General features: G+C 37.0%; 1 protein-coding gene across 1 annotated transcript in view; it reads left to right on the top strand.

Annotated features, from left to right (window-relative positions):
• Positions 1 to 16,386, top strand: part of BANK1 (B cell scaffold protein with ankyrin repeats 1) — a 283,522-nt gene extending 267,136 nt beyond the window's left edge. Inside the window, exons 13-18 of the mRNA XM_040625306.1 lie at positions 3,786 to 3,961; positions 7,932 to 7,995; positions 12,975 to 13,004; positions 14,046 to 14,101; positions 15,333 to 15,397; positions 15,652 to 16,386. Of these exons, the coding sequence (XP_040481240.1) occupies positions 3,786 to 3,961; positions 7,932 to 7,995; positions 12,975 to 13,004; positions 14,046 to 14,101; positions 15,333 to 15,392 (386 nt within the window). The 3' untranslated portion in view covers positions 15,393 to 15,397; positions 15,652 to 16,386. The remainder of the gene's footprint in view (positions 1 to 3,785; positions 3,962 to 7,931; positions 7,996 to 12,974; positions 13,005 to 14,045; positions 14,102 to 15,332; positions 15,398 to 15,651) is intronic.
• The last annotated feature ends 2,850 nt before the right edge of the window (positions 16,387 to 19,236 follow it).

Below are 19,236 nucleotides of genomic sequence, written 5' to 3'. Positions count from 1 at the left end.
ATGGTGCAGTATGATATAGCATTGGTATAGTGTATATGGCATGGTTTGGAATGGTGTGTATTCCATGGGGAAGCCTATTAGCAAAGTGGGAGAAAGTTTCTTACTGTAAAAACAATACAGGGTCCCCTGAGTGGCTCAGTCAGTTAAGCATCTTCCTTCAGATCAGGTCATTCATGATTCCAGCTTTCTAGCATTGATCCCTGCATCAGGCTCCCTGCTCAGTTGCTCAGCAGGGAGTCTGCTTCTCCCTCTTCCTCTGCACCCCCCTCCACCCCTGCTTGTGCTCCCCTTCTCTTTGTCTCTCTCTCTTTCTCAAATAAATAAAATCTTTTTAAAAATATTTTTAAAATACAGTATTATCACAGAAAGCTGGGAATCAGAAAAAAGTAATCTCTGATGCTATCACTATAGAACAACTTGTATCATCTTAAGATAATTTCCCTCCATGCTTTATTTTATGAACAACATTTATATCATTTTACTGTATATACAAATTTGTATTCTATTTCTGTACTTATTATATAATAAGTACTTTCTGTATTGCCACATGGTCTTTCTCTTCACATGGTCTTTTTAATTATTGTTACTTTAATGACTACTTAATATTTATTAAGTAAATATTCATACTTTAAATTCTTTGTTTTTGGGCAATCAAGTTGTTTCATTTCAAATTTTCAGTAAAAAATGTTCTTCTAGCAAGTCACTCAGTAATAGAAATAATTTTAATGAAAAGCTCAGTTCACTTTCTTACCTAATCTAAAGATTCATACACTTACCACAACGGTGTTACTTGATTTTTATATGACCAATATTTAATCAAATAGAAAATCTTGTAAAGAGAAACTAATCCAAAAGGAACTAAAACTCTAGCAACTATAGTTTGTCTTGGAGCTTTTACATTAAGAGACCAAGAGTCTGCAATATGTACAGTTAGCAATCTGACAAACGCTTTTCAACAAGTTATGTTAAACTCATACTAAATTTCCTGAAAATAAACTAATAATAAATATAAATTTGGGGTGGAAAGAAAAAAACTTTCCATCCCCCGTGAAACAGTAATCTAAATGCATTAAAGCAATTTTCCACACCCTACTAAAAATTACAGGTTGCTTGCTTTGGTTTGACTAGTCTACCCTCAGGAGAAAAGATGATAAAGTGCCTAAATCATTTTGTTTTCCAGTTTGTCATGGCTAATAATTTATCAAGACAATTTGCTTTAATCTTTTTAGTGGGGTGGGGGGATGGGTGAGTAAAAGCAGAAGTATGTAAACTTAGTAAACAGCTCACTTCCAGAACTTGCTCTATTTAGAACTCCTGCTGCTCCTAACTTTTAATCTTTTGTTCTCTCTGCACAACCACGCAAGACTGAACTCCACCCCCCCAAAAAAGTCATCTTACTTATATTTTAGTAGCGAGAATTTGAAAGATGAAGGGGTAATTGAAATGAATATTGTTAAGATGATTCAGTATTTTTTTGAATTCAGCTAGACCTGCATTTAGAGCAAAACAATCTGGTAGAGTTTTCCAGGAAGACTTTCCTTGAGACGATTTCAACAAAAGCAGAAAATCCAGCTGCATAGGTTGCTTGGGATACAAACGCATTCACATTTAGTCAAAGGGATGACACAAGTGAGGTGTTAGTTAAGTGTCCTAGCTACTAAATGATGGCACTAAACTTCCATACTCTGGCAGGAAAGGCACATAGAATTCTTTTGCAAACTGCGTCTCCCAAGTTGGAATGGAGTGCGGAGGCCTATAAAAAGCAAATGGTATAAGAAGCAAGATCTCAATTGTTATCTGTGCTTTTGACTGCTGAACCAGTGAGCCCTCTGGCTGACTTGTGCTTCTCCAATTCTCCTGGGATTTCATGCTCCGTCATCCCTGAAGAAAAAGATTTAGAGTGCAGAATCTGTTGACATCTTGTTAGTTGTGGGGGAATAGGACTTCTGAAAAGAAAAGACAAGCCAAGAAAACCCTTGTAGGAATCAGAATGATTGGCCATGGAGCAATTTTATGTGTATGTGAATCTTTTCAGAAAGGAACCCTCTCTGTGTCCCTGTTTCAAGATTCCCTGCTAGAATCCTTCTTAAAACCAAGAATGCCCTTAAAGTTCATTCCAAGACAGCCCCAAGGCTCATATCCCCTTGAAATACTTAAAACCTGCTATGAAGTACTTGAAATGTCTCTTTTCCAGACTAACCAATCCAAATACTATCAATGAATCCTTATCACCATAAAAAATTTGAGGGGCGCCTGGGTGGCTCAGTCTGTTAAGCATCTGGCTTTTGATCTCAGCTCAGGTCATGATCTCAGGGTCTTAGGATCAAGCCCTACGTTGGGCTCCCCACTCGGTAGGGAGTCTGCTTGAAATTCTCTCCCTTTCTCTCTTCCCCTCTCCCCACTCACACACAGCTGCTCTCTCCCTCTTTCTCTCTCTCTCTAAAATAAATAAATAAATCTTTTTTTAAAAAATGTGAATGCCCTCCATTTCCTAAGTCCTTGTCTGTCTGGCCTAGTAACAGTCTAGTTGATCTATTTCTTTCTTGAAGATGGGATCCCAGTAGTGAGCAATTCTTCAGGGATAGCAAACCAGTACACAGCTGGACGGGATTACCTATTCTCTCGTTCTAGACTCTGTGCACATATTTAGATTCGATACTGCATGAGCCATACACTGCTGAGGAGTTTCCCAATCCCTCCTGAGATAATGCAATACTTAAATTGGACTTATTAAAGAAGGTACAAATTCAGATGAGTTCTGCAGCCAGGCAGGTAACAAGCGTGATGCCATCCAGGGACCATAAGGAGTGACAGGGATTGGGGTAGTCTGGAGAGCACACAGCATCCTTACAGGTATGCAGTCTCTTTTCTGTCTTTGAACACTACATGGGACAAATAAAGCACTGAACTCACCCATGGTCTGTGGTTTGCTACTACTGAACCTTGGGCTGCTCTATGGTGCGGCATTAGCAGCAGCACATGGGAAACTGGACCACCCAATGTTCTTATTGTGCTAAGCACAATAAACTCTTTTGGGAAGAGAGCAATGCATTACAAAATGAGTAGCAATTGCTTATTTTAAATCTTTCGGGAGTAAAGTTGTCAGTGCTTCTAAACCTCTCATGACACTTGGATGTTGGTTGAGATCTCCTTTCCCAAAGCTACAGAGATTATGTTTATTCTACAAATATTTATCATTGATAATAATGTTAATATTTATTTAGCTTACTATGTAACAGGCACTATTTTGCTGAGTGTTTTGTGCACATGATTAAAATAATCCTCACAAAACGAACATGAAATTAGGGCACCTAGGTGGCTCAGTCGTTAAGCATCTGCCTTCAGCTCTGGATGTGATCCCAGCGTTCTGGGATGGAGCCCCGCATCAGGCTCCTCCGCTGGGAGCCTGCTTCTTCCTCTCCCACTCCCCCTGCTTCTGTTCCCTCTCTCACTGGCTGTCTCTCTGTCAAATAAATAAATAAAATCTTAAAAAAAAAACATGAAATTGACACTGTCCCCATCTAGTACAATGCAGAAATTTGTTGCTGTTCTCTGATTGTCCCTTTTTCTTCCCCCGGTGATGACACACATTCTTTTTACCTATAACACTAGGTACTAGGCACAACGATCCTTAGAAATACTCATTAAAAATTTTGTACTGATTTATTCTGTAACTAGTTGTAGACGGATAGGAACAGGAAACTCAACTGATTTGTTTTTAGAGTGTTTTTCCCCCAATGGTCATATATTGTCTTCTTGTTAAAACATTTCCCCTCATATTGTAGACAGAGCTCGGATGGAGAGTCAAGGCTTTTCCACTGTGGACTGCCTTGCTGCTGGGCAGGAAGAGCTCATCCTCTTGCAGGAGAAGGTCAAAAATGGGAAACTATCTGTGGATGAAGCCCTGGAGAAATTTAAACATTGGCAGTTGGGAAAGACTGAGCTGGAAATGATTCAGCAGGTAATATCCCAATCCCTTCTGGAACATTCACTCACTTGCAGAGCCTCTCTGTAAATGTCTTTACAAAAAAACACAAGTAAGTGTTCTTTTGATTTTAACTAGCCACACACACAAAAAAAGGATGTTTTTGAACTACCAGTTTAGCATTTCATGTTTACAAACCATTGGTGAACTCAATGCTGGGACCCAGTGTATCAGTGCTAATACCTGATCACCTTATAAGGCTATTCTGAACTTGGTGACTGTTTTGTGAATCTCACTGCTGAAATTAAGGTGAAGCATCTTTACACTAACATGTGCTCAGCATTCCGAAGTGTATTATGTTGATCAGGCTTAGAGGGAACAAGAAAATAATTTAAATCATATCAGGCAATAGACTTCAATGAAATATAGTAAGTTTTCTTTTCTCTTCCCCTTAACCTTTGGGGGGGAAAAACTGTATATATCAGTCAAAATTTACAGAGAAACGCTGCCAAGAGTATTAACTTCAGAGAAGCTTGTCTAATATTAATATAACATACATCCTGAGAGGGTATTAGAGTAGGTGCTTCTGAGATGCGCCTGAAAACACAATATACTATATACACCGCATGACAGTCCTCGGTGAGGGGTATCAAGACCATATTCTGTTTTATCCCTCAGGCTTTCCTACTCCCAAAATAGTCCAACAGTTTTTTCTTCTCCTCACAGAAAGCCCTAGTGGCTGTAGAAACTAGTTCTCAGGACACTATTTGATTAAACACATTTAATTAGCTAGTTTAGGCCAAAGTACAAATAATCATTAATAGCTTAATATACTACCTTTCCCAAGAGATCATTTTTATTGAAAAACAATGCTTAGGAAAACATTTTTAAACAACAGAAAAATGAATCCCAGTGATAACATTTCAAACAAATGGGCACAGAAGCAGAAGGTAGTTTAGGCAAGGGGACTTTCCCAGCACCTCTGAGATCACGCCTTCTCAGAAGCCACCCGTCTTGAAGGGCAGCTCTGGTTGTGGGCGGTGGCTAGACCTGAGCCAGGTTTTGCAGTGCCGAGCAAGGGCAGTTGTTTTGCCAAACAAATGGGGAAAATGCTGATTGTACAGTTTTGGGACTAATTGTCATTCATGATCAGAATGACAACGCGGCTTCTCAATCCTCGCCAATGCCATCACCCTAAAGTCCCTCTTATCCTGAAACGGGTAATGTGGCGAGGTATAGCCCTGCACAATCACTCTCCTAGCGTTGCTAGCAAGTTTTGTTGAAATAAGTCAATTGTACCTCATTCTCCTTAGACCATACTAAAGTTTACAATATAGAGTGATCCAACCAAAATACCTTCTTGGAAATTACTTCACTCGTTGTTTTATTAAAGGCTTCGTTGTTTTTATTTCGTTTGTGTAATTATATTTAATATTGTCTTAGCAAGAGTTTAAGGTGGCCTATGACTACTTTGAGACTGATCTGACTTGTCCAATATATAGGGAAAATGGGATAATGAATACGGTCACTGTTTATGCAAGACAAAACAAAACAAAATTTAACCTGTAAATACAAGAAGAAGCACTAAGACTGCTTTCCTTTAGAGCCAAAAGTTCAGTGACTGACTGAATACTGTTTGATGATCAGTCAGTCCTTTTCCTTTTTTGTGTTTCTTTAGTGAGCTATAGTGAGCTATAATTGACTATAACATTGGGTGAATTTAAGGTGTACTACCATGTGGACTTCACAATTTACATATGAATACCACCATAGTGTTAGCTAACATCTCCATCATGTCACAAAACGATCATGTCTGTTTTGGGGTGACAACATGTAATAGTCACTCTCTGAGCAACCTTCCAGTATACAATACACTATAGTTTACTTTAGTCTCCCTGCTGTACATTGGATCACCAGAACTTATTTATCTTATAACTGGAAGTTTGTACCCTTTGACCAACTATTCCTCTTTCCTTCCATTCCTCGGTCCCTGGTAACCACCACTCTACTCACTGAGTTCAGCTTTTTTAGATTCCACATATAAATGATATCATACCATGTTTTCTTTCTCTCTCTGGCTGTTTTCACTTTGTATAATGCCCTCAAGGTCCATTCCATGTTGTCACAAATTGCAGGATTTCCTTCTTCCTTAATCCATTCATCCACTGACAGACACTTAGGTTGTTTCCGTATCTTGGTTATTGGGAATAATCCTGCAGTGAACATGAGGGTGCAGATATCTCTTCAATATCCTATTTTCATTTTCTTCAGATATACACCCAGCAGTGGGATTACTGGATCATATGGTAGTTTTATTTTTAATTTTTTAAGAAACCTACATCCTGTTTTCCATGGTGGCTACACCAATTTACATTCCCACCAACAGTGCACAAGGATTCCCTTTTCTCCACATCCTGCAGACACTTATTATCTCTTTTTGATGATAACCATTTTAACAGGTGTGAGGTGATAATACCTCAATGTGGCTTTGATTTGCTTTTCCCTATTGATTAGTGATATTAAGCACCTTTTCATATAGCTGTTGACCATTTGTATGTCTTTTTTTTTTTTTGGAAAAATGTCTATGTACTTTCTCTGCACGTTTTTTTTTTCTCTGACCATTTTTTAACTAGATTATTTGAATTTTGCTATTGCATTGTTTGAGTTCTTAATATATTTTGGATATTAAACTCTTACCAGATAGATGATTTGCAACTATTTTCTCCCATTCTGCAGGTTGATGTTTCATTTTTCGATTATTTCTTTTGCTGTGCAGAAGCTTTTTAGGTTGATGTAGTCCTATGTGTTTATTTTTGCTCTTGTTGCTTGTGCTTTGGGGTGTCATGTCCAAAAAACTATTACCACAGCCAATGTCAAGGAGCTTTTTTCCCCTATGTTTTCTTAGTACTTAACATAAGGGCCTGGACAACACCCAGAAAAAGGAGTGTTCTCCCCATTTTCCCAACATATATACACACTTATTCCCATACACTTTTCCATATTACTCTTGTAGTTTGCAAAAATATTCATTTATATCCTGAGGATAAATCTGTCGGAGGTGACTGATGTTATATTATTAGTGACAGAAGTATTATCCTAAGAAAATACGAGGGAAAATGGCACAAACATAGAGTTTATAATAGAAGAGTTTCTAGAATAGTGAAGACCCATGTAGTACCCCTGGCTTTGAAGGTGAGATGGTTGGAAGGTAGAAACCCTGCCTTCACCCTCCTCACTGCTGTTCATCAACCAGTAAGTGTCTATAGACGAATGTTTACTCCACTCACAGAACAGGTTGTTTACGCAATGAAAACACTCTCCTTTTAGGACACGTGGTTTTTAGGTTTCAGGGGAAACCCTTAGGAAAAAGTGTTATTCTTAGATTCTCTTTTAAAAGGAGATTTTTGAATCTTAGCTTGTTTTACATTTTGGTTAAAATGATAATAGATGTTCAATGTAGAATGTTTTGGAAAGCAAAGAAAGATCACAAATGAGCCTAGAAGGGGAATCCAGTTATGTATCATTTGCTTCCAAATCCCTAGTTCTTAGAAGGAATTCATAGGAAAGACTGTGCCCACAGAAGCTGGAGATGAGCTCAGCAATAGCAAATCACCCCTGTGTCACACTTCTGCTTTTGGATACCAGATGGCCAGATTAGCCCCCTCAGGTGTTAGACTGGGAAAACAGCAACCACAAGAATTGGACTTTGGGTCCCCATGCTGACTCTATCACCAACAACTGTGTGTTTTGGGAAAATTATATAAACTCTCTGAATCTGTTTCTATATATGTATAATGAGATGATGACTTATATACTTCATGAGTTTGCAAAAATTAAGTAAGATAACACATTTAAAATATCAGGGATGGGGGACTGGGACACTGTAAGTACCAAATTAGTGCTACATAGTCATGGTGGCCCTGGTGACAGTAGTTGATGTTTTCATCTTGATCCATGACAAATTTGTAAATCTTCACTTGTATTTTCTGGTTATTTCCTCATTAAGGAAAAACTACGCCAACTACGAGATTGCATTGTTGGGAAAAGGCCAGAAGAAGAAAATGTGTCTGGTAAGTAAGATTTGTCTGTTATTCCTTTATCACTCCAAGTGATAAAGGAGAAAATGCAAGGACTGTGGAGTCCAACAGGTTTGACTTCAGATCTGTGCTCCGTCACGTCGCAGCCGCATGATTGGACAGCATCTACTCCCTGGTACTCAGGTTCTTCGTCTGCAAAACAGGAGTAAGTATAGATATATCTGGAAGTGGTTGTGTAAGGTCACATCTAAAACATTTTCACCTTCTTTGACCCATAATGAACCTTCAATAAATGCTAGTTTCTTTCCTTTGATTTCTATGAAATTTGCAAATAAGATAATTCCCCTCTAGTTTTTTTTAATATGTATGAGCCATTACACAGAGTACTGAATTATTAAGAAGTCATACTTTTTTAATAAGGTTGAATATTCTCAATATAGTCAGTTCTCACAATTGACCACATGTGGATCATTTTAAATTGTAAGTCTCAGGTTGCTTTCCCCTGTAGGTAGCCTGTCTCTTGGCAATGCAGAGTCCCCTTGCTAATAATTAACAGTTGCTCTCATGAGGGAAAAAAGACTCATTTTAATGTTAACACAAGCCGAACATTATTAAGATGGTAAATATTCTCCAAAGATAAACAGCACATTCCAAAATTGAAAATAAATTATGTTGTTACAATTGGACCACTCTTTCCCCAAGTCCTTACCCCTGCACAGATAATGAAAAACTGACAACCACTAGCAAACCTTGAAATTTCCATCTCTTCCATTTTCAATAAGATTGCATAGATTTTAACTAATACTTCATGTTGAAATTTACCCTAAGAAAGTTTATTTTCATATTATTAAATTGGTATCTGCTTTTTCATAGAAAATCCGTTAAGCTCTCTTAGAAATGTTTTCTAAAAATAGAACTATACTTTCTAAAATAATTAAGTTCACAAATGCAGGGCTGATTTACAGATAAGTGATTTCTACAGATATCCATTCTAATGTGGAAAAAGATAAAAATTTTAACAATGTATCAAATTACAGCATATATAAATACCTTTACTAAGGAACATTAGGTTGTAACAGCTAATATTTGACTATCTACTATACACTTCATGTTATCTTTTTAATTTCTTACAATAATCTTTTGAGGTAGACATTAGTCCCAATTTATAAATAAGGAAACTGAGATCGTAAGAAACTAAGAAGCCCAAAGGCACAGGTTAGAAACTACAACTTATTTCTTTTTTAATCCAAAGTCAATGCTTTTAAGCACTGGTGTCTTAATTAAGAATTGGCTAGTTCCCCTTCTAACTGAAAGTAGCACCAGACAAATCCTCCCACTGTACAGAAAACTAACACTGGACAAAAATATGAGGCAGTTGATTTCAGGGAGTAGGTTATTAGCAGCCTAAGACCTTAATTCTGGTGACGAAATATACGAGGTGATTAATGATTGCCCAGGACAGATTTTCTGACTATGGTCTATGCAAAGCAAGGCGATCCTTTGACATGAGGAGGCAAAGATCAGAGTTCAGGGCAGTCAAAGCTTCTAGAATGTGTGCAGTGGGTCATTGAAGAGAAGACAGCTGTGTAGAGAGGTAGCCTCCGAGGCCACAATTCTGTGGCCAAGAGATGAGCTGTACACGTGCAAGACCACTCAGGCATACAAGCTAACAGCTTCCGGGACACTGAAAGCAAAACAGAGATACTAGAGTTTGAGCAGAGCAAGGGAAAGGCCATACTGGGGATGTTTGAGTTCTTGGCCTGCCAGAGTGGAAAGATCGCCTTATCACTTTGTTAAGACACCTGGCATCCTCCTGCGACACCCAAGAGATGTAATAATTAAAGACCATAACTCCTCCTCCAGAGAACCTCCTCTGCACCTGCCCTAACAAAGCCTAAAACCAAGCCCCTACAAGATCCACATGGAAGGCAGAGTTGGTAGGCTCAGTCCCACTGTGGGCTTTAGAAAACACCGTGGGCTACAGGTCAACACTGGAAAAAGCATACAACCAGGCCTATACAAGTTCATGCCAGTAATCAAACTGCCTGGTAAAATGAGAACCTATACTTATTACTTATTAGAGGACCGTTACAGAATCCAGAATATACAACTGAGTGTCTATAATGTCTAGTATTCAAATTTTTTTTTAAAAAAAGGAAGACATACAAAGGTATAAGAAAATGTAATCCATAGGAAAGAAAAAGCCATCAATAAAAATGGTCCCATTGTTCAAACTGAATGGGAAGAAATCAGAGAAGGAGACAAACCATGAGAGACTCCGGACTCCAGGAAACAAACTGAGGGTTACAGAAGGGAGGCATTGGGGAGATGGGGTAACCGGGTGATGGGTATTCAGGAGGGCACATGTTGTGATGATTCACTACGCAGCTAATGAATCATTAAACACTACATCAAAAACTTATGGTGTACTATATGCTGGCTAACTGAATATAATTTTAAAAAATGGTCCCATTGTTGATCTTAAAAAAGACTTTAAAGCAACTCTTATAACCAAAGTTAAATTAATGAAAAATATGGTTGTAAGGAATGAATACATAGAGAATCTATTGATATTTACAGAATACGACATGGGAAAAATTAGGATACATATTTGCTTAAGGTGTACATGGAAGGTTTAACAAAATAGAATATATGCTGGGATATATAAAAAGTTTGAATAAGTTTCAAAAGATTGAAATCTTCAAAGTATGTTCTCTGAAAGATTTCAGCCTTTTCAAATCTTATATTCTCTTACCATGACAGAAAGAAATTAGAATTTAATTAAGAAATTAGAAGTGTCTCAAAATCATTAAGAATTAAGTACATTTCAAAATAACCAATGGGTCAAATAATAAATCACAAGAAAATATTTCAACCTGAATGATAATGAAAATAGAACATATCAAAATGTGTGGAATGCAACTAAAATAGTACTTCGAGGTAAATGTGTGGCTATAAACATTGTAGTAGAAAAGAGGAAAAGCTTAAGATCAGTGATCTAGGTTTCCACCTCAGGAAACTGGAAAATGAAAAGCAAACTCAATCCAAAAAGAGATAAAAGGAAAACTAGAAAGATCAGATAAAAAATCAATAAAAAATGAAAGAAACGAATAGAAAAATGAACAAAACCAAAAATCAGTTATTTGAAAACTAACTAAAGTTGATAAAACTGTGACAAAAGTAAACTGGAAAAAAAGAGGAAACAAGAGTTACTATGTCAGGACAGTAAAGTGAAGCTATCACAACAGATCCTACAGATATTAAAAAGATACTAAGGAAATATAATTAACTTTTTGCCAATACATTTAACAACTTAGATAAAAAGAACAAGTTGATTTTAAAAACTTACAAAACTAAAAAAGATTACACTCCTCTGAACATAATATTTTACATATTCAACAAAGATGAGGTTGGGAAGGAAGCAATAAGAGCAGAAGAAAATGAACATAGAGGTGTTACAAACACATAACATATCCATACTGAAGGGAGGCAAAAATAAATTTAGAAAACAGTATATTCCGAGGATAGAAATAAAAGAAAAAAAATCAGTACATAAAAATGTATTCTGTACTCCAGTTAGTAGGTTTATTTCTCTATAAGGGTATAGTTTAGCAATTTCAAAACTATCATTTGTATATTCTAAGATTGAGTAAATAAATAAATGTACTATGGGTGTAAGAGCCAGGCTTCCTATTGTCAGAGAAAGGAATAACTACTAAGGAAAGAAGGAAGGTTCAAATGAATCTTGTGGTTCTAGACTGGAATTGAAAGTAAAAGTTATAACTTCTGTTGGTTAAGATATATATTACAAATAGATACAGAAATAAAGTTGTATGTATAAACATATGTATTTCTTTAGCCCTGTCTGCTGAAAAGGCCTAGAAGTAATGACGGCCCAACACCATTGAGCACATCTCACACCTAGATCTTAGTTTACACAACCAAATGGCCAATTCATGTGAAAATATGCTCAACAGCATTAATCATTAGGAAAATGCAGATTAAACTAAATGAGATATCAATACACACCAAATGTAGTGGCTAGAGTTTTTAGATATTGTCAAAATGAAGTGATTCAGACATGGAACAACTGGATATGCATTGCATGCATTGCTAATGGAAGTGTAAAGGTTTGTGATGACTTTGGAACAGTTAAATGTGTACCTACCTTATGGCCTAGACAAGCCACGCCTCGGGATTTTTCCCAAAAAAAAAAAAAAAAAGGAAAACATTATGCGCATCCAAAAACTTGCTCACAAAATTCATAGAAGTTTCATTTATAATGGCCAAACCAGAAACAATCCAAATGTCCAATAGAAGAAGAGATAATTATATTGTAGTTCATTCATACAGTGGAATACCACTCTATAATAGAAAGAAATGCCTACTATTACACACAATAACATGAATGAATCTCACAGATATTATGCTGAATGAAAGATATCAAACATGAAGGAGTGCATGGTTTAAGATTCCATTTATCTGGAACCCTAGATTAAACTAATCTATAGCAATAGAAATCGATCAGGGTCACTAGAGGTAATGGTGGGGTGAGGATTGACGTCAGGGAGCCCCAGGGAAATTTCTGTAGAGAGATCTGTTCTCTGTCCTAACTGGGTGATGAGCCCATGGCTGTATATACTTGTCAAAAGTCATAAACCTATATACTTTAAAATGTTTGAGTTGTACTATACATAATGAATAATGCTAATTCAAAAAACGGATGGAGTAGCTCAGGCTAAAAGAATATCAAAGCAGAGTAACAAGCTTTTATTAAGTGTCTAACATATCTAAGATCATAATACCTTGGGACAAGCATCACATGGAAGAAAGACAAAAGTAGTAAAAGACATGGTTTCACACTTTGTGGCTGGAAATCAGTATCTTAACAATCAGACTATGAAATTTCATAGTCACGTCAAAGACAAGAAGTAGTCAAACAATTTTTAAAAAGACAGTTTACGATAAATATTGAGCAAAACTCAATAGAATGTGCCCTTTCTGTCTTCTAGATAAACTCACCATTGTGCACCATCCAAGTGGTAAGTTTTTCAGATGGTATGGCAATTTGGGCACACACAAAGGGTAAGGATTTCAGACTACAAAAAAGTACATGGTAAACCAGTTTCAATATTAATGTAAACCTAATATGATTAGGCAGGTCAGTGCAAAAATTCGTATAGATTTTCTGCTTATATGCAAAACCACCTGACATCCAAAGTAACTTGGACGTGATTCTAGAATAGCAATGTAGAGGCATTGTTACACAGTAAAAGAAACACGTGCTTTGAACTCTGATGGGCCCCGCCCTTCACAATTTACCGGTTAGCACCTTTGGTAAACCACTTAAACTCTTTAGGCCTCAGTTTCCTCATATGGAAAATGGAGACAGACTTCTACCCGAGGGAATTGCTATAAGCTGATGATGCTATGTTAATGGGAGCTGCTGTTTGCTAAGTGCGAGTTACTGATACAGCAAATGAAATTGGAATAACACTTGAGAGAGTGATTCACTTTAGTGACGTGGGGAGGAATGTGTGCAGAAAGTTGGAAGGGTCAAGAGGGGCCAGAGGCCCGCGGGGCAGCTTTGACTAACCTCGGAGCAACTGTCTGCAGCCTGAACCACAGCAGTGGCTGTGGGAACGGAGAAGAGCCTAGAAGTGAGCCACGTGGCTGGGGTGGAAAACGGAAAGGCTGTGGTAAAGGCAGGAGGAGCAGTGGCCAATGGGGAGTAGTAGGAACAAGTTTTCATCAAGAAGTGTACCTTGCGATTGGCTGATCCTGGTAAGTAGGGAAAAACGATGAAGGCGGCGGCATAATCTCGCCAGCGTTGTTATTCAAAGGTGCTGGATTGTGTTTGAGCGGAAGCCACTCCTCAGCGTCCCAGAGTCCACTATACCGGGAGGAGACATTAGCAGCATGCGTGCCAAGGGTGCCTTTTCAGTATGCCCCTTTTTCTCTCTTCAGTAATTGTCCCCTTTACCCATATCCTACACAGAGCATATATTTTTAAAAGTGTTGAACAAATGAATCATTAAATATGTGAAAGACAGAAGAAATAGTAACAGAGTTTATATTCCTAGGTAATGAAAGTGCCCGCAACGAAAATATGTTACATAACATACCCTTCCGCAATAAGGTACGTTGTATTTATGTAGATTTTTGTAAAATGCAAAAAAAAAGTAGTTCTTTGTTGAGAAAGAACGTAAGAGCCTTCTATCCTGACTACGCTTTGAAACATTTTAACAAATATGAACGAAATAGGTTATATAAGCATGTGCATGCAAATTACTGTGTGAGCACTAATTTAAGGAAATTATTTAGGGAAAAAGCAAAGAAGGAACTCAAAGGAAAAAGGCACCAAGGCCAAAGAATGGCTGAATTTACCATGTACAGACCAAATAAATCTTAGAAAAGTGAGAGTGATGGACACATGTTCTTTTAGCAACAGTAATATGATGAGTCTATTTGAACCACAATAGATACAGTCCTTAAAGTCTAGCTGAGGAAAGAATGTAACCCCAAAATATTGTTCCTGTAAATATGCATCACTTCACATGTAGAGTTAACTGAAAACGAATTGCTAACAAGAAGCTAAAAATAACATGCCACAAAGAGAGCAACAGTTGAAAACCAAGACTAGTTTAAGGCAACACTGATAATATCCTGACCACAAATTCTTCAAAAACAAGCATATTATGCCAACTATCTACATATGTGATGAAGGAAATTTTCACTATGGCCCAGGAACATGCGGTAGCTGGATTTCTTGCTAAAATCCAGAATTAGAGCTCTTGGTAAGTTCCCATAATAAACCAATTTTGAATAACCATTTACACTCTCCTATGTTTTGAGTAAATCATAAGGAATCCTAAGTCATTTACCCTTAAGAACTGAGTGGTGTATTTGCGTTTCTGGACCATCTTGTGGCTACCAGTGAGCTATAGACCTAATGGGTCTAGAGTATTTGGACCCATTAAACTCACTGGACGGTAGCAGAATCATGGGGTACAACCTAGGCTGCTGAGTTTATAAAAATATCCTTGTCAAACAAAGATCCTTCTACAAGATCTGAAGGACTATACAAGCATGGCATATTTTTTGAGAACAATATTTGGGTTAAGAGAAAAAGAATATAAATTCCCAGCACTTAGGCTATTCTCGCTTAAAATGGAAATACAATTGGAACTCGAGGACTTTGCTGTCAGTGAGCTTTACAATGCTGCTTTCCTTTGAAGATGGGGGAATGTCTCGCCAGTTCCCTCTATGAAGCTATTTTCCTATGAAAGGCAACTATGACGGTACCGTGTTTCTTTGTTCCTCCTTAAAATGGAGAAATGCTAAGTCTATCTTTTTCTTTTATCCCTTAGCTTCCTACTCGACTCCAAGTTGAAAAGGAATTTGGTTTCTATTGCAAGAAAGATTACTAAAGAAGGTAAAATACCGGCTATATTTTTTAGAAAGCTTAAAGCAGGCTTATTAGAGACTTGAAAGAGTCATTTGTCTAGCAAACAGAATACTTTAAATATTTCATTGTCTTCTCCTGAAGTGATAAACATGTGTATTTTTCAAGCTAAAGGTGATTGTTCCTTAGAATGATTTATGTATAGGGGTGATTTTTTGCTAGCTAATCAATTTCAATCGATGATCCATTATTCACTAATACATTTCCTGTGATCTCACTTTCAGGTTATTACAATGAAACCCAAAAATCTGCAGACACTGAGCTTTCTGACTGAAGCAAGCTTGCATTTGGATTGCCTGCTGTCTTCAGGGAAAATACTATACTATGAAAGCAGAAGCAAACCTCTGGATTTTACAATTTGTTATTGCCACAATTTATTGGCATTAACTTGCTTCAGATAGGTATATCAAGATTCAAATTGAATGCTATAGAGCAATTGCATTCTTTGGCAATTCTTGCATTTCACAATGCATTTTGCCACTGAAGCAGCTGTTTCCCATTTTTAAAATTAAAGGAAAACAAGAGCAGAGAAGTGAAATGCTCTGTAGCAAAGTTACTGCTCCTGTTTGAAGCACTAACCTTAACAATTTACTCCTCTGTCCTTAGAATGACCATGAAAATACAAATTTGTTTTGTACATATTTGCCTTTCAAGTGGCTGGTCCATTTCCTGAATTTCTGACATTCAAAGCTCTAATTATTATTGTCACATCATGTTTTCAGAAACCTTCCCTTAGTTAGTGCCTATTTGCATATAACCTTGAGAATATTATTTTTTTAACTTTCTATATCTCAAATTAATATACATTTCCACAAACTACATTCTTTATTAAAAGGCTTATTACAATTTCAGCAACGTATTTCTTAGAAACAACTCACTGGCTTAGAATAGAACACAGTTTTAACATTCTATGATTTTCCTTGTACGATTCGTGCAAATAAAAGGAATGTTTAAAACTATGTCTGGCTTTCCAAAATAAATGTGTAATAATTAACCACTAAATTCTTCTGCTCACCAGTTTACAAAAGGAAGGGTCCTGAAAAAAATTTTAAACTCATTTAATTTCACTACTTAAGCCCCGCAAACTGAACACACAAATGATTTTTTCAACCTTCTAAACAGTGATATGAATATCTATTTAAAGTGATTCTGCAAAACATCAATCACAGCTTTCTCATGACTATTAACATTCTCAAATAAGCTCAAGTTTTAAAAAATAATACAGATGTTTGATTCATCCCTAACAGACGATGCTTTGATTACGACATTTGGAAATCTGTAGTTTCACATCTGAGCTTTCGAGAAATGGCATACCCTTCCACACACAGTGGTTAACTGTTATGCAAACAATGATTACAAATCCCCCAGTTATGTGGATTGTCCCACCCAAAGAGTTCAGAAAAGCAACAGAAAAACTGACTGTTTTTATATAATTTTCTACATCTCTAAATTCAAATATTTGTCTCGTCTCTAAAGTAAAAACCTCTATATTGACCTGACTGATACCTACACTTTCATCACTGGCTTTATTATCATTAAAAGTGTGAAATCCAGTGACAAGTAAAATGTCAACTTTTCTAATTATAAAGCAATTGGATTATCTCTTACCTGAGACTCAATTAAGAGTGGAAGAGAAGATGAGGTTTGAATATTATTCAGGTCTTTAACATAAATGGAAATTGAAAAGTAGTTCCTCTAAATACTACCCTTATGTACTGAGCAAACTTGAAATAAAACCATGGCAAAAAGCCCCTTTAATAGCCTCTTCCTGAGATACTCTAGTCCTTGAAATCTTACCACTTTGTCGTCACAAAGACACATGGAAAAAAGAAGCCAAAAAATAACTGAGGTCTTCCCCATGCTTCCTCTACCATGGCTCCTCGTTCTTGACTGATTTGGAAAATGGTTAGAGAAGGTTGGAATTTCGGAATTTGGAGGTATCTAAATCATACCTTTTGCACTGGAGGATGAGATGAAAATTAGAGAGAATGCAAGCATGGAGGAAGATGAATCCAAATTTAGGAGTGACCCCAACTGAAAATGCCCCATAGAAACAGTGTTTTTTAATACGTGGACTCCATCCCTACCATGTAGAATTCTGTCCATGTAGAATTGTTGAGCCGCACAACAGAAGCTTTGCATCCATGCTAGAAGAGATGAGAGGAAAGTGCAAAGGACAGGGAAATAGAAAGATGTGGACTTTCCTTGGAGATTTGGGGCATTTCTCAGAGAGCCCTAACCACTGCCAGAAAGGAAAGCCCTACATGGGAGATCTTTTGAAGATTTTGTGCGCATTCTGGAAGCCCAAGCAGCCAGTAGCTAATATACCTTATCTTTCCCATCATCTCTTTCTTAAGTCGGGATTGTTTCCAAGCCATTACTCCTAACTTTGGCCAAGTTAAATTTACCAGAACTCTGACTTCTAAAGAAATTTGAGCTGATACTGAATGTTATCAGAGTTTTAGGTTTAATATTAATTCCTTTATTTTCTACCTTGTCAATTTTCTAGGCTAACATAGAGGAAGCACATATTCCAGTGGTTCCTAACTGAGCAATTTTGCTCCCCTGGCCCCAGACTTTTGGCAATTTCTGGCAACAATTTTTATTGCCATGACTATGGAGAAGGTGCTTCTGGCATCTAGTGTGTAGAGACAAGTGATGCTAATAAATGTCCTATAATACACAAGGCCAAGAATTATCTATTCCAAAACTGTCGATAGCACCAAGGTTGAGAAACCCTGATCTAGATTAGACAGTAAAATGGGATTAACACTTAAAAGAATGCTGTTAAAATTAAAACAGTTTTATACAGAATTTTCTGAAAATAGAAACCCCTATGATAGCACAATGAATGTCTTTGTTTTGAAGTGCATATGGCTTAAGTTTAAATGGATCATTAAATACTCAAAAGAATGGATGACTCCAATGTATTTTCATAAATCTAACATTCAATTATTCTGCCAATAGTGACTCCAGTTTTTAGAAAATGAGACTGTTCTCAATATTCTAGTGAGAATGACCTTGTGACTTGAGTCATCATTATATCCTATTTGTACACTACGTTTTTGCTCATCCGAGTTCCTTCTGGTTTCCTATGATGCTAAGGGGTCTGATTTTAATAACTTGGACTTACCTGAATTTTACGGCATATTGCTGCTCTAAATGAGTAAATATTTAAGAGAGAGCTCTGCACTGTGGCCTGATCTACTAGGTCCCAGCTGATTGGCTCAGAGCTGGTATGAGGCCCTACTAGCAGCCCTTTCTGTTGCTGTTCTTGCCAGCCATCTTGCTGGCCTGCCTTTTGTGTGGGGCTGACCTTCAAAGGCATGGATTACCATATAAAAGACAACAAAAGATAAGATTCTCAATACAATAGACTTCAAATTTATAAATTACAGTGTATGATTCCCTCAATATTTTCATCTTCAAAATGTAGACAATACGTACATCTTATATAGTTTCATGGTTATTAAATGACATCAGATATTTACATGAGCAGTGCAGTACTTCATTCAAGAGCATGAGCTTTGAGGTAAGACTGATCTAGTTTGAATATTGTCTCAGGTATGTCCTATCTGTGTCAAACCAAGCCAGTTTTCTGTCTTCTTGAGCCTTATTTAATCATTGATAAATGGAGATGATAATACCAGTGTTAGCATAGATTGTTTGAGAATGAAATGTAAGGACATCATCAATTAATTTATCATCCAAAGAAGACACTTATGGTGGTAAAATAGAGTAGTGTTAACGATTACAATAGAAAGGCAAGTGTAAACTGGGACTACCCCAGGCATAAGCGGGAATATGTG

Source organism: Ursus maritimus, unplaced genomic scaffold (assembly GCF_017311325.1).
Source record: "Ursus maritimus isolate PB19 unplaced genomic scaffold, ASM1731132v1 scaffold_8, whole genome shotgun sequence".
NCBI lineage: Eukaryota > Metazoa > Chordata > Mammalia > Carnivora > Ursidae > Ursus > Ursus maritimus.
Note: the sequence above shows the minus strand (reverse complement) of the source record. Positions and strands in the feature narration are given on the sequence as shown.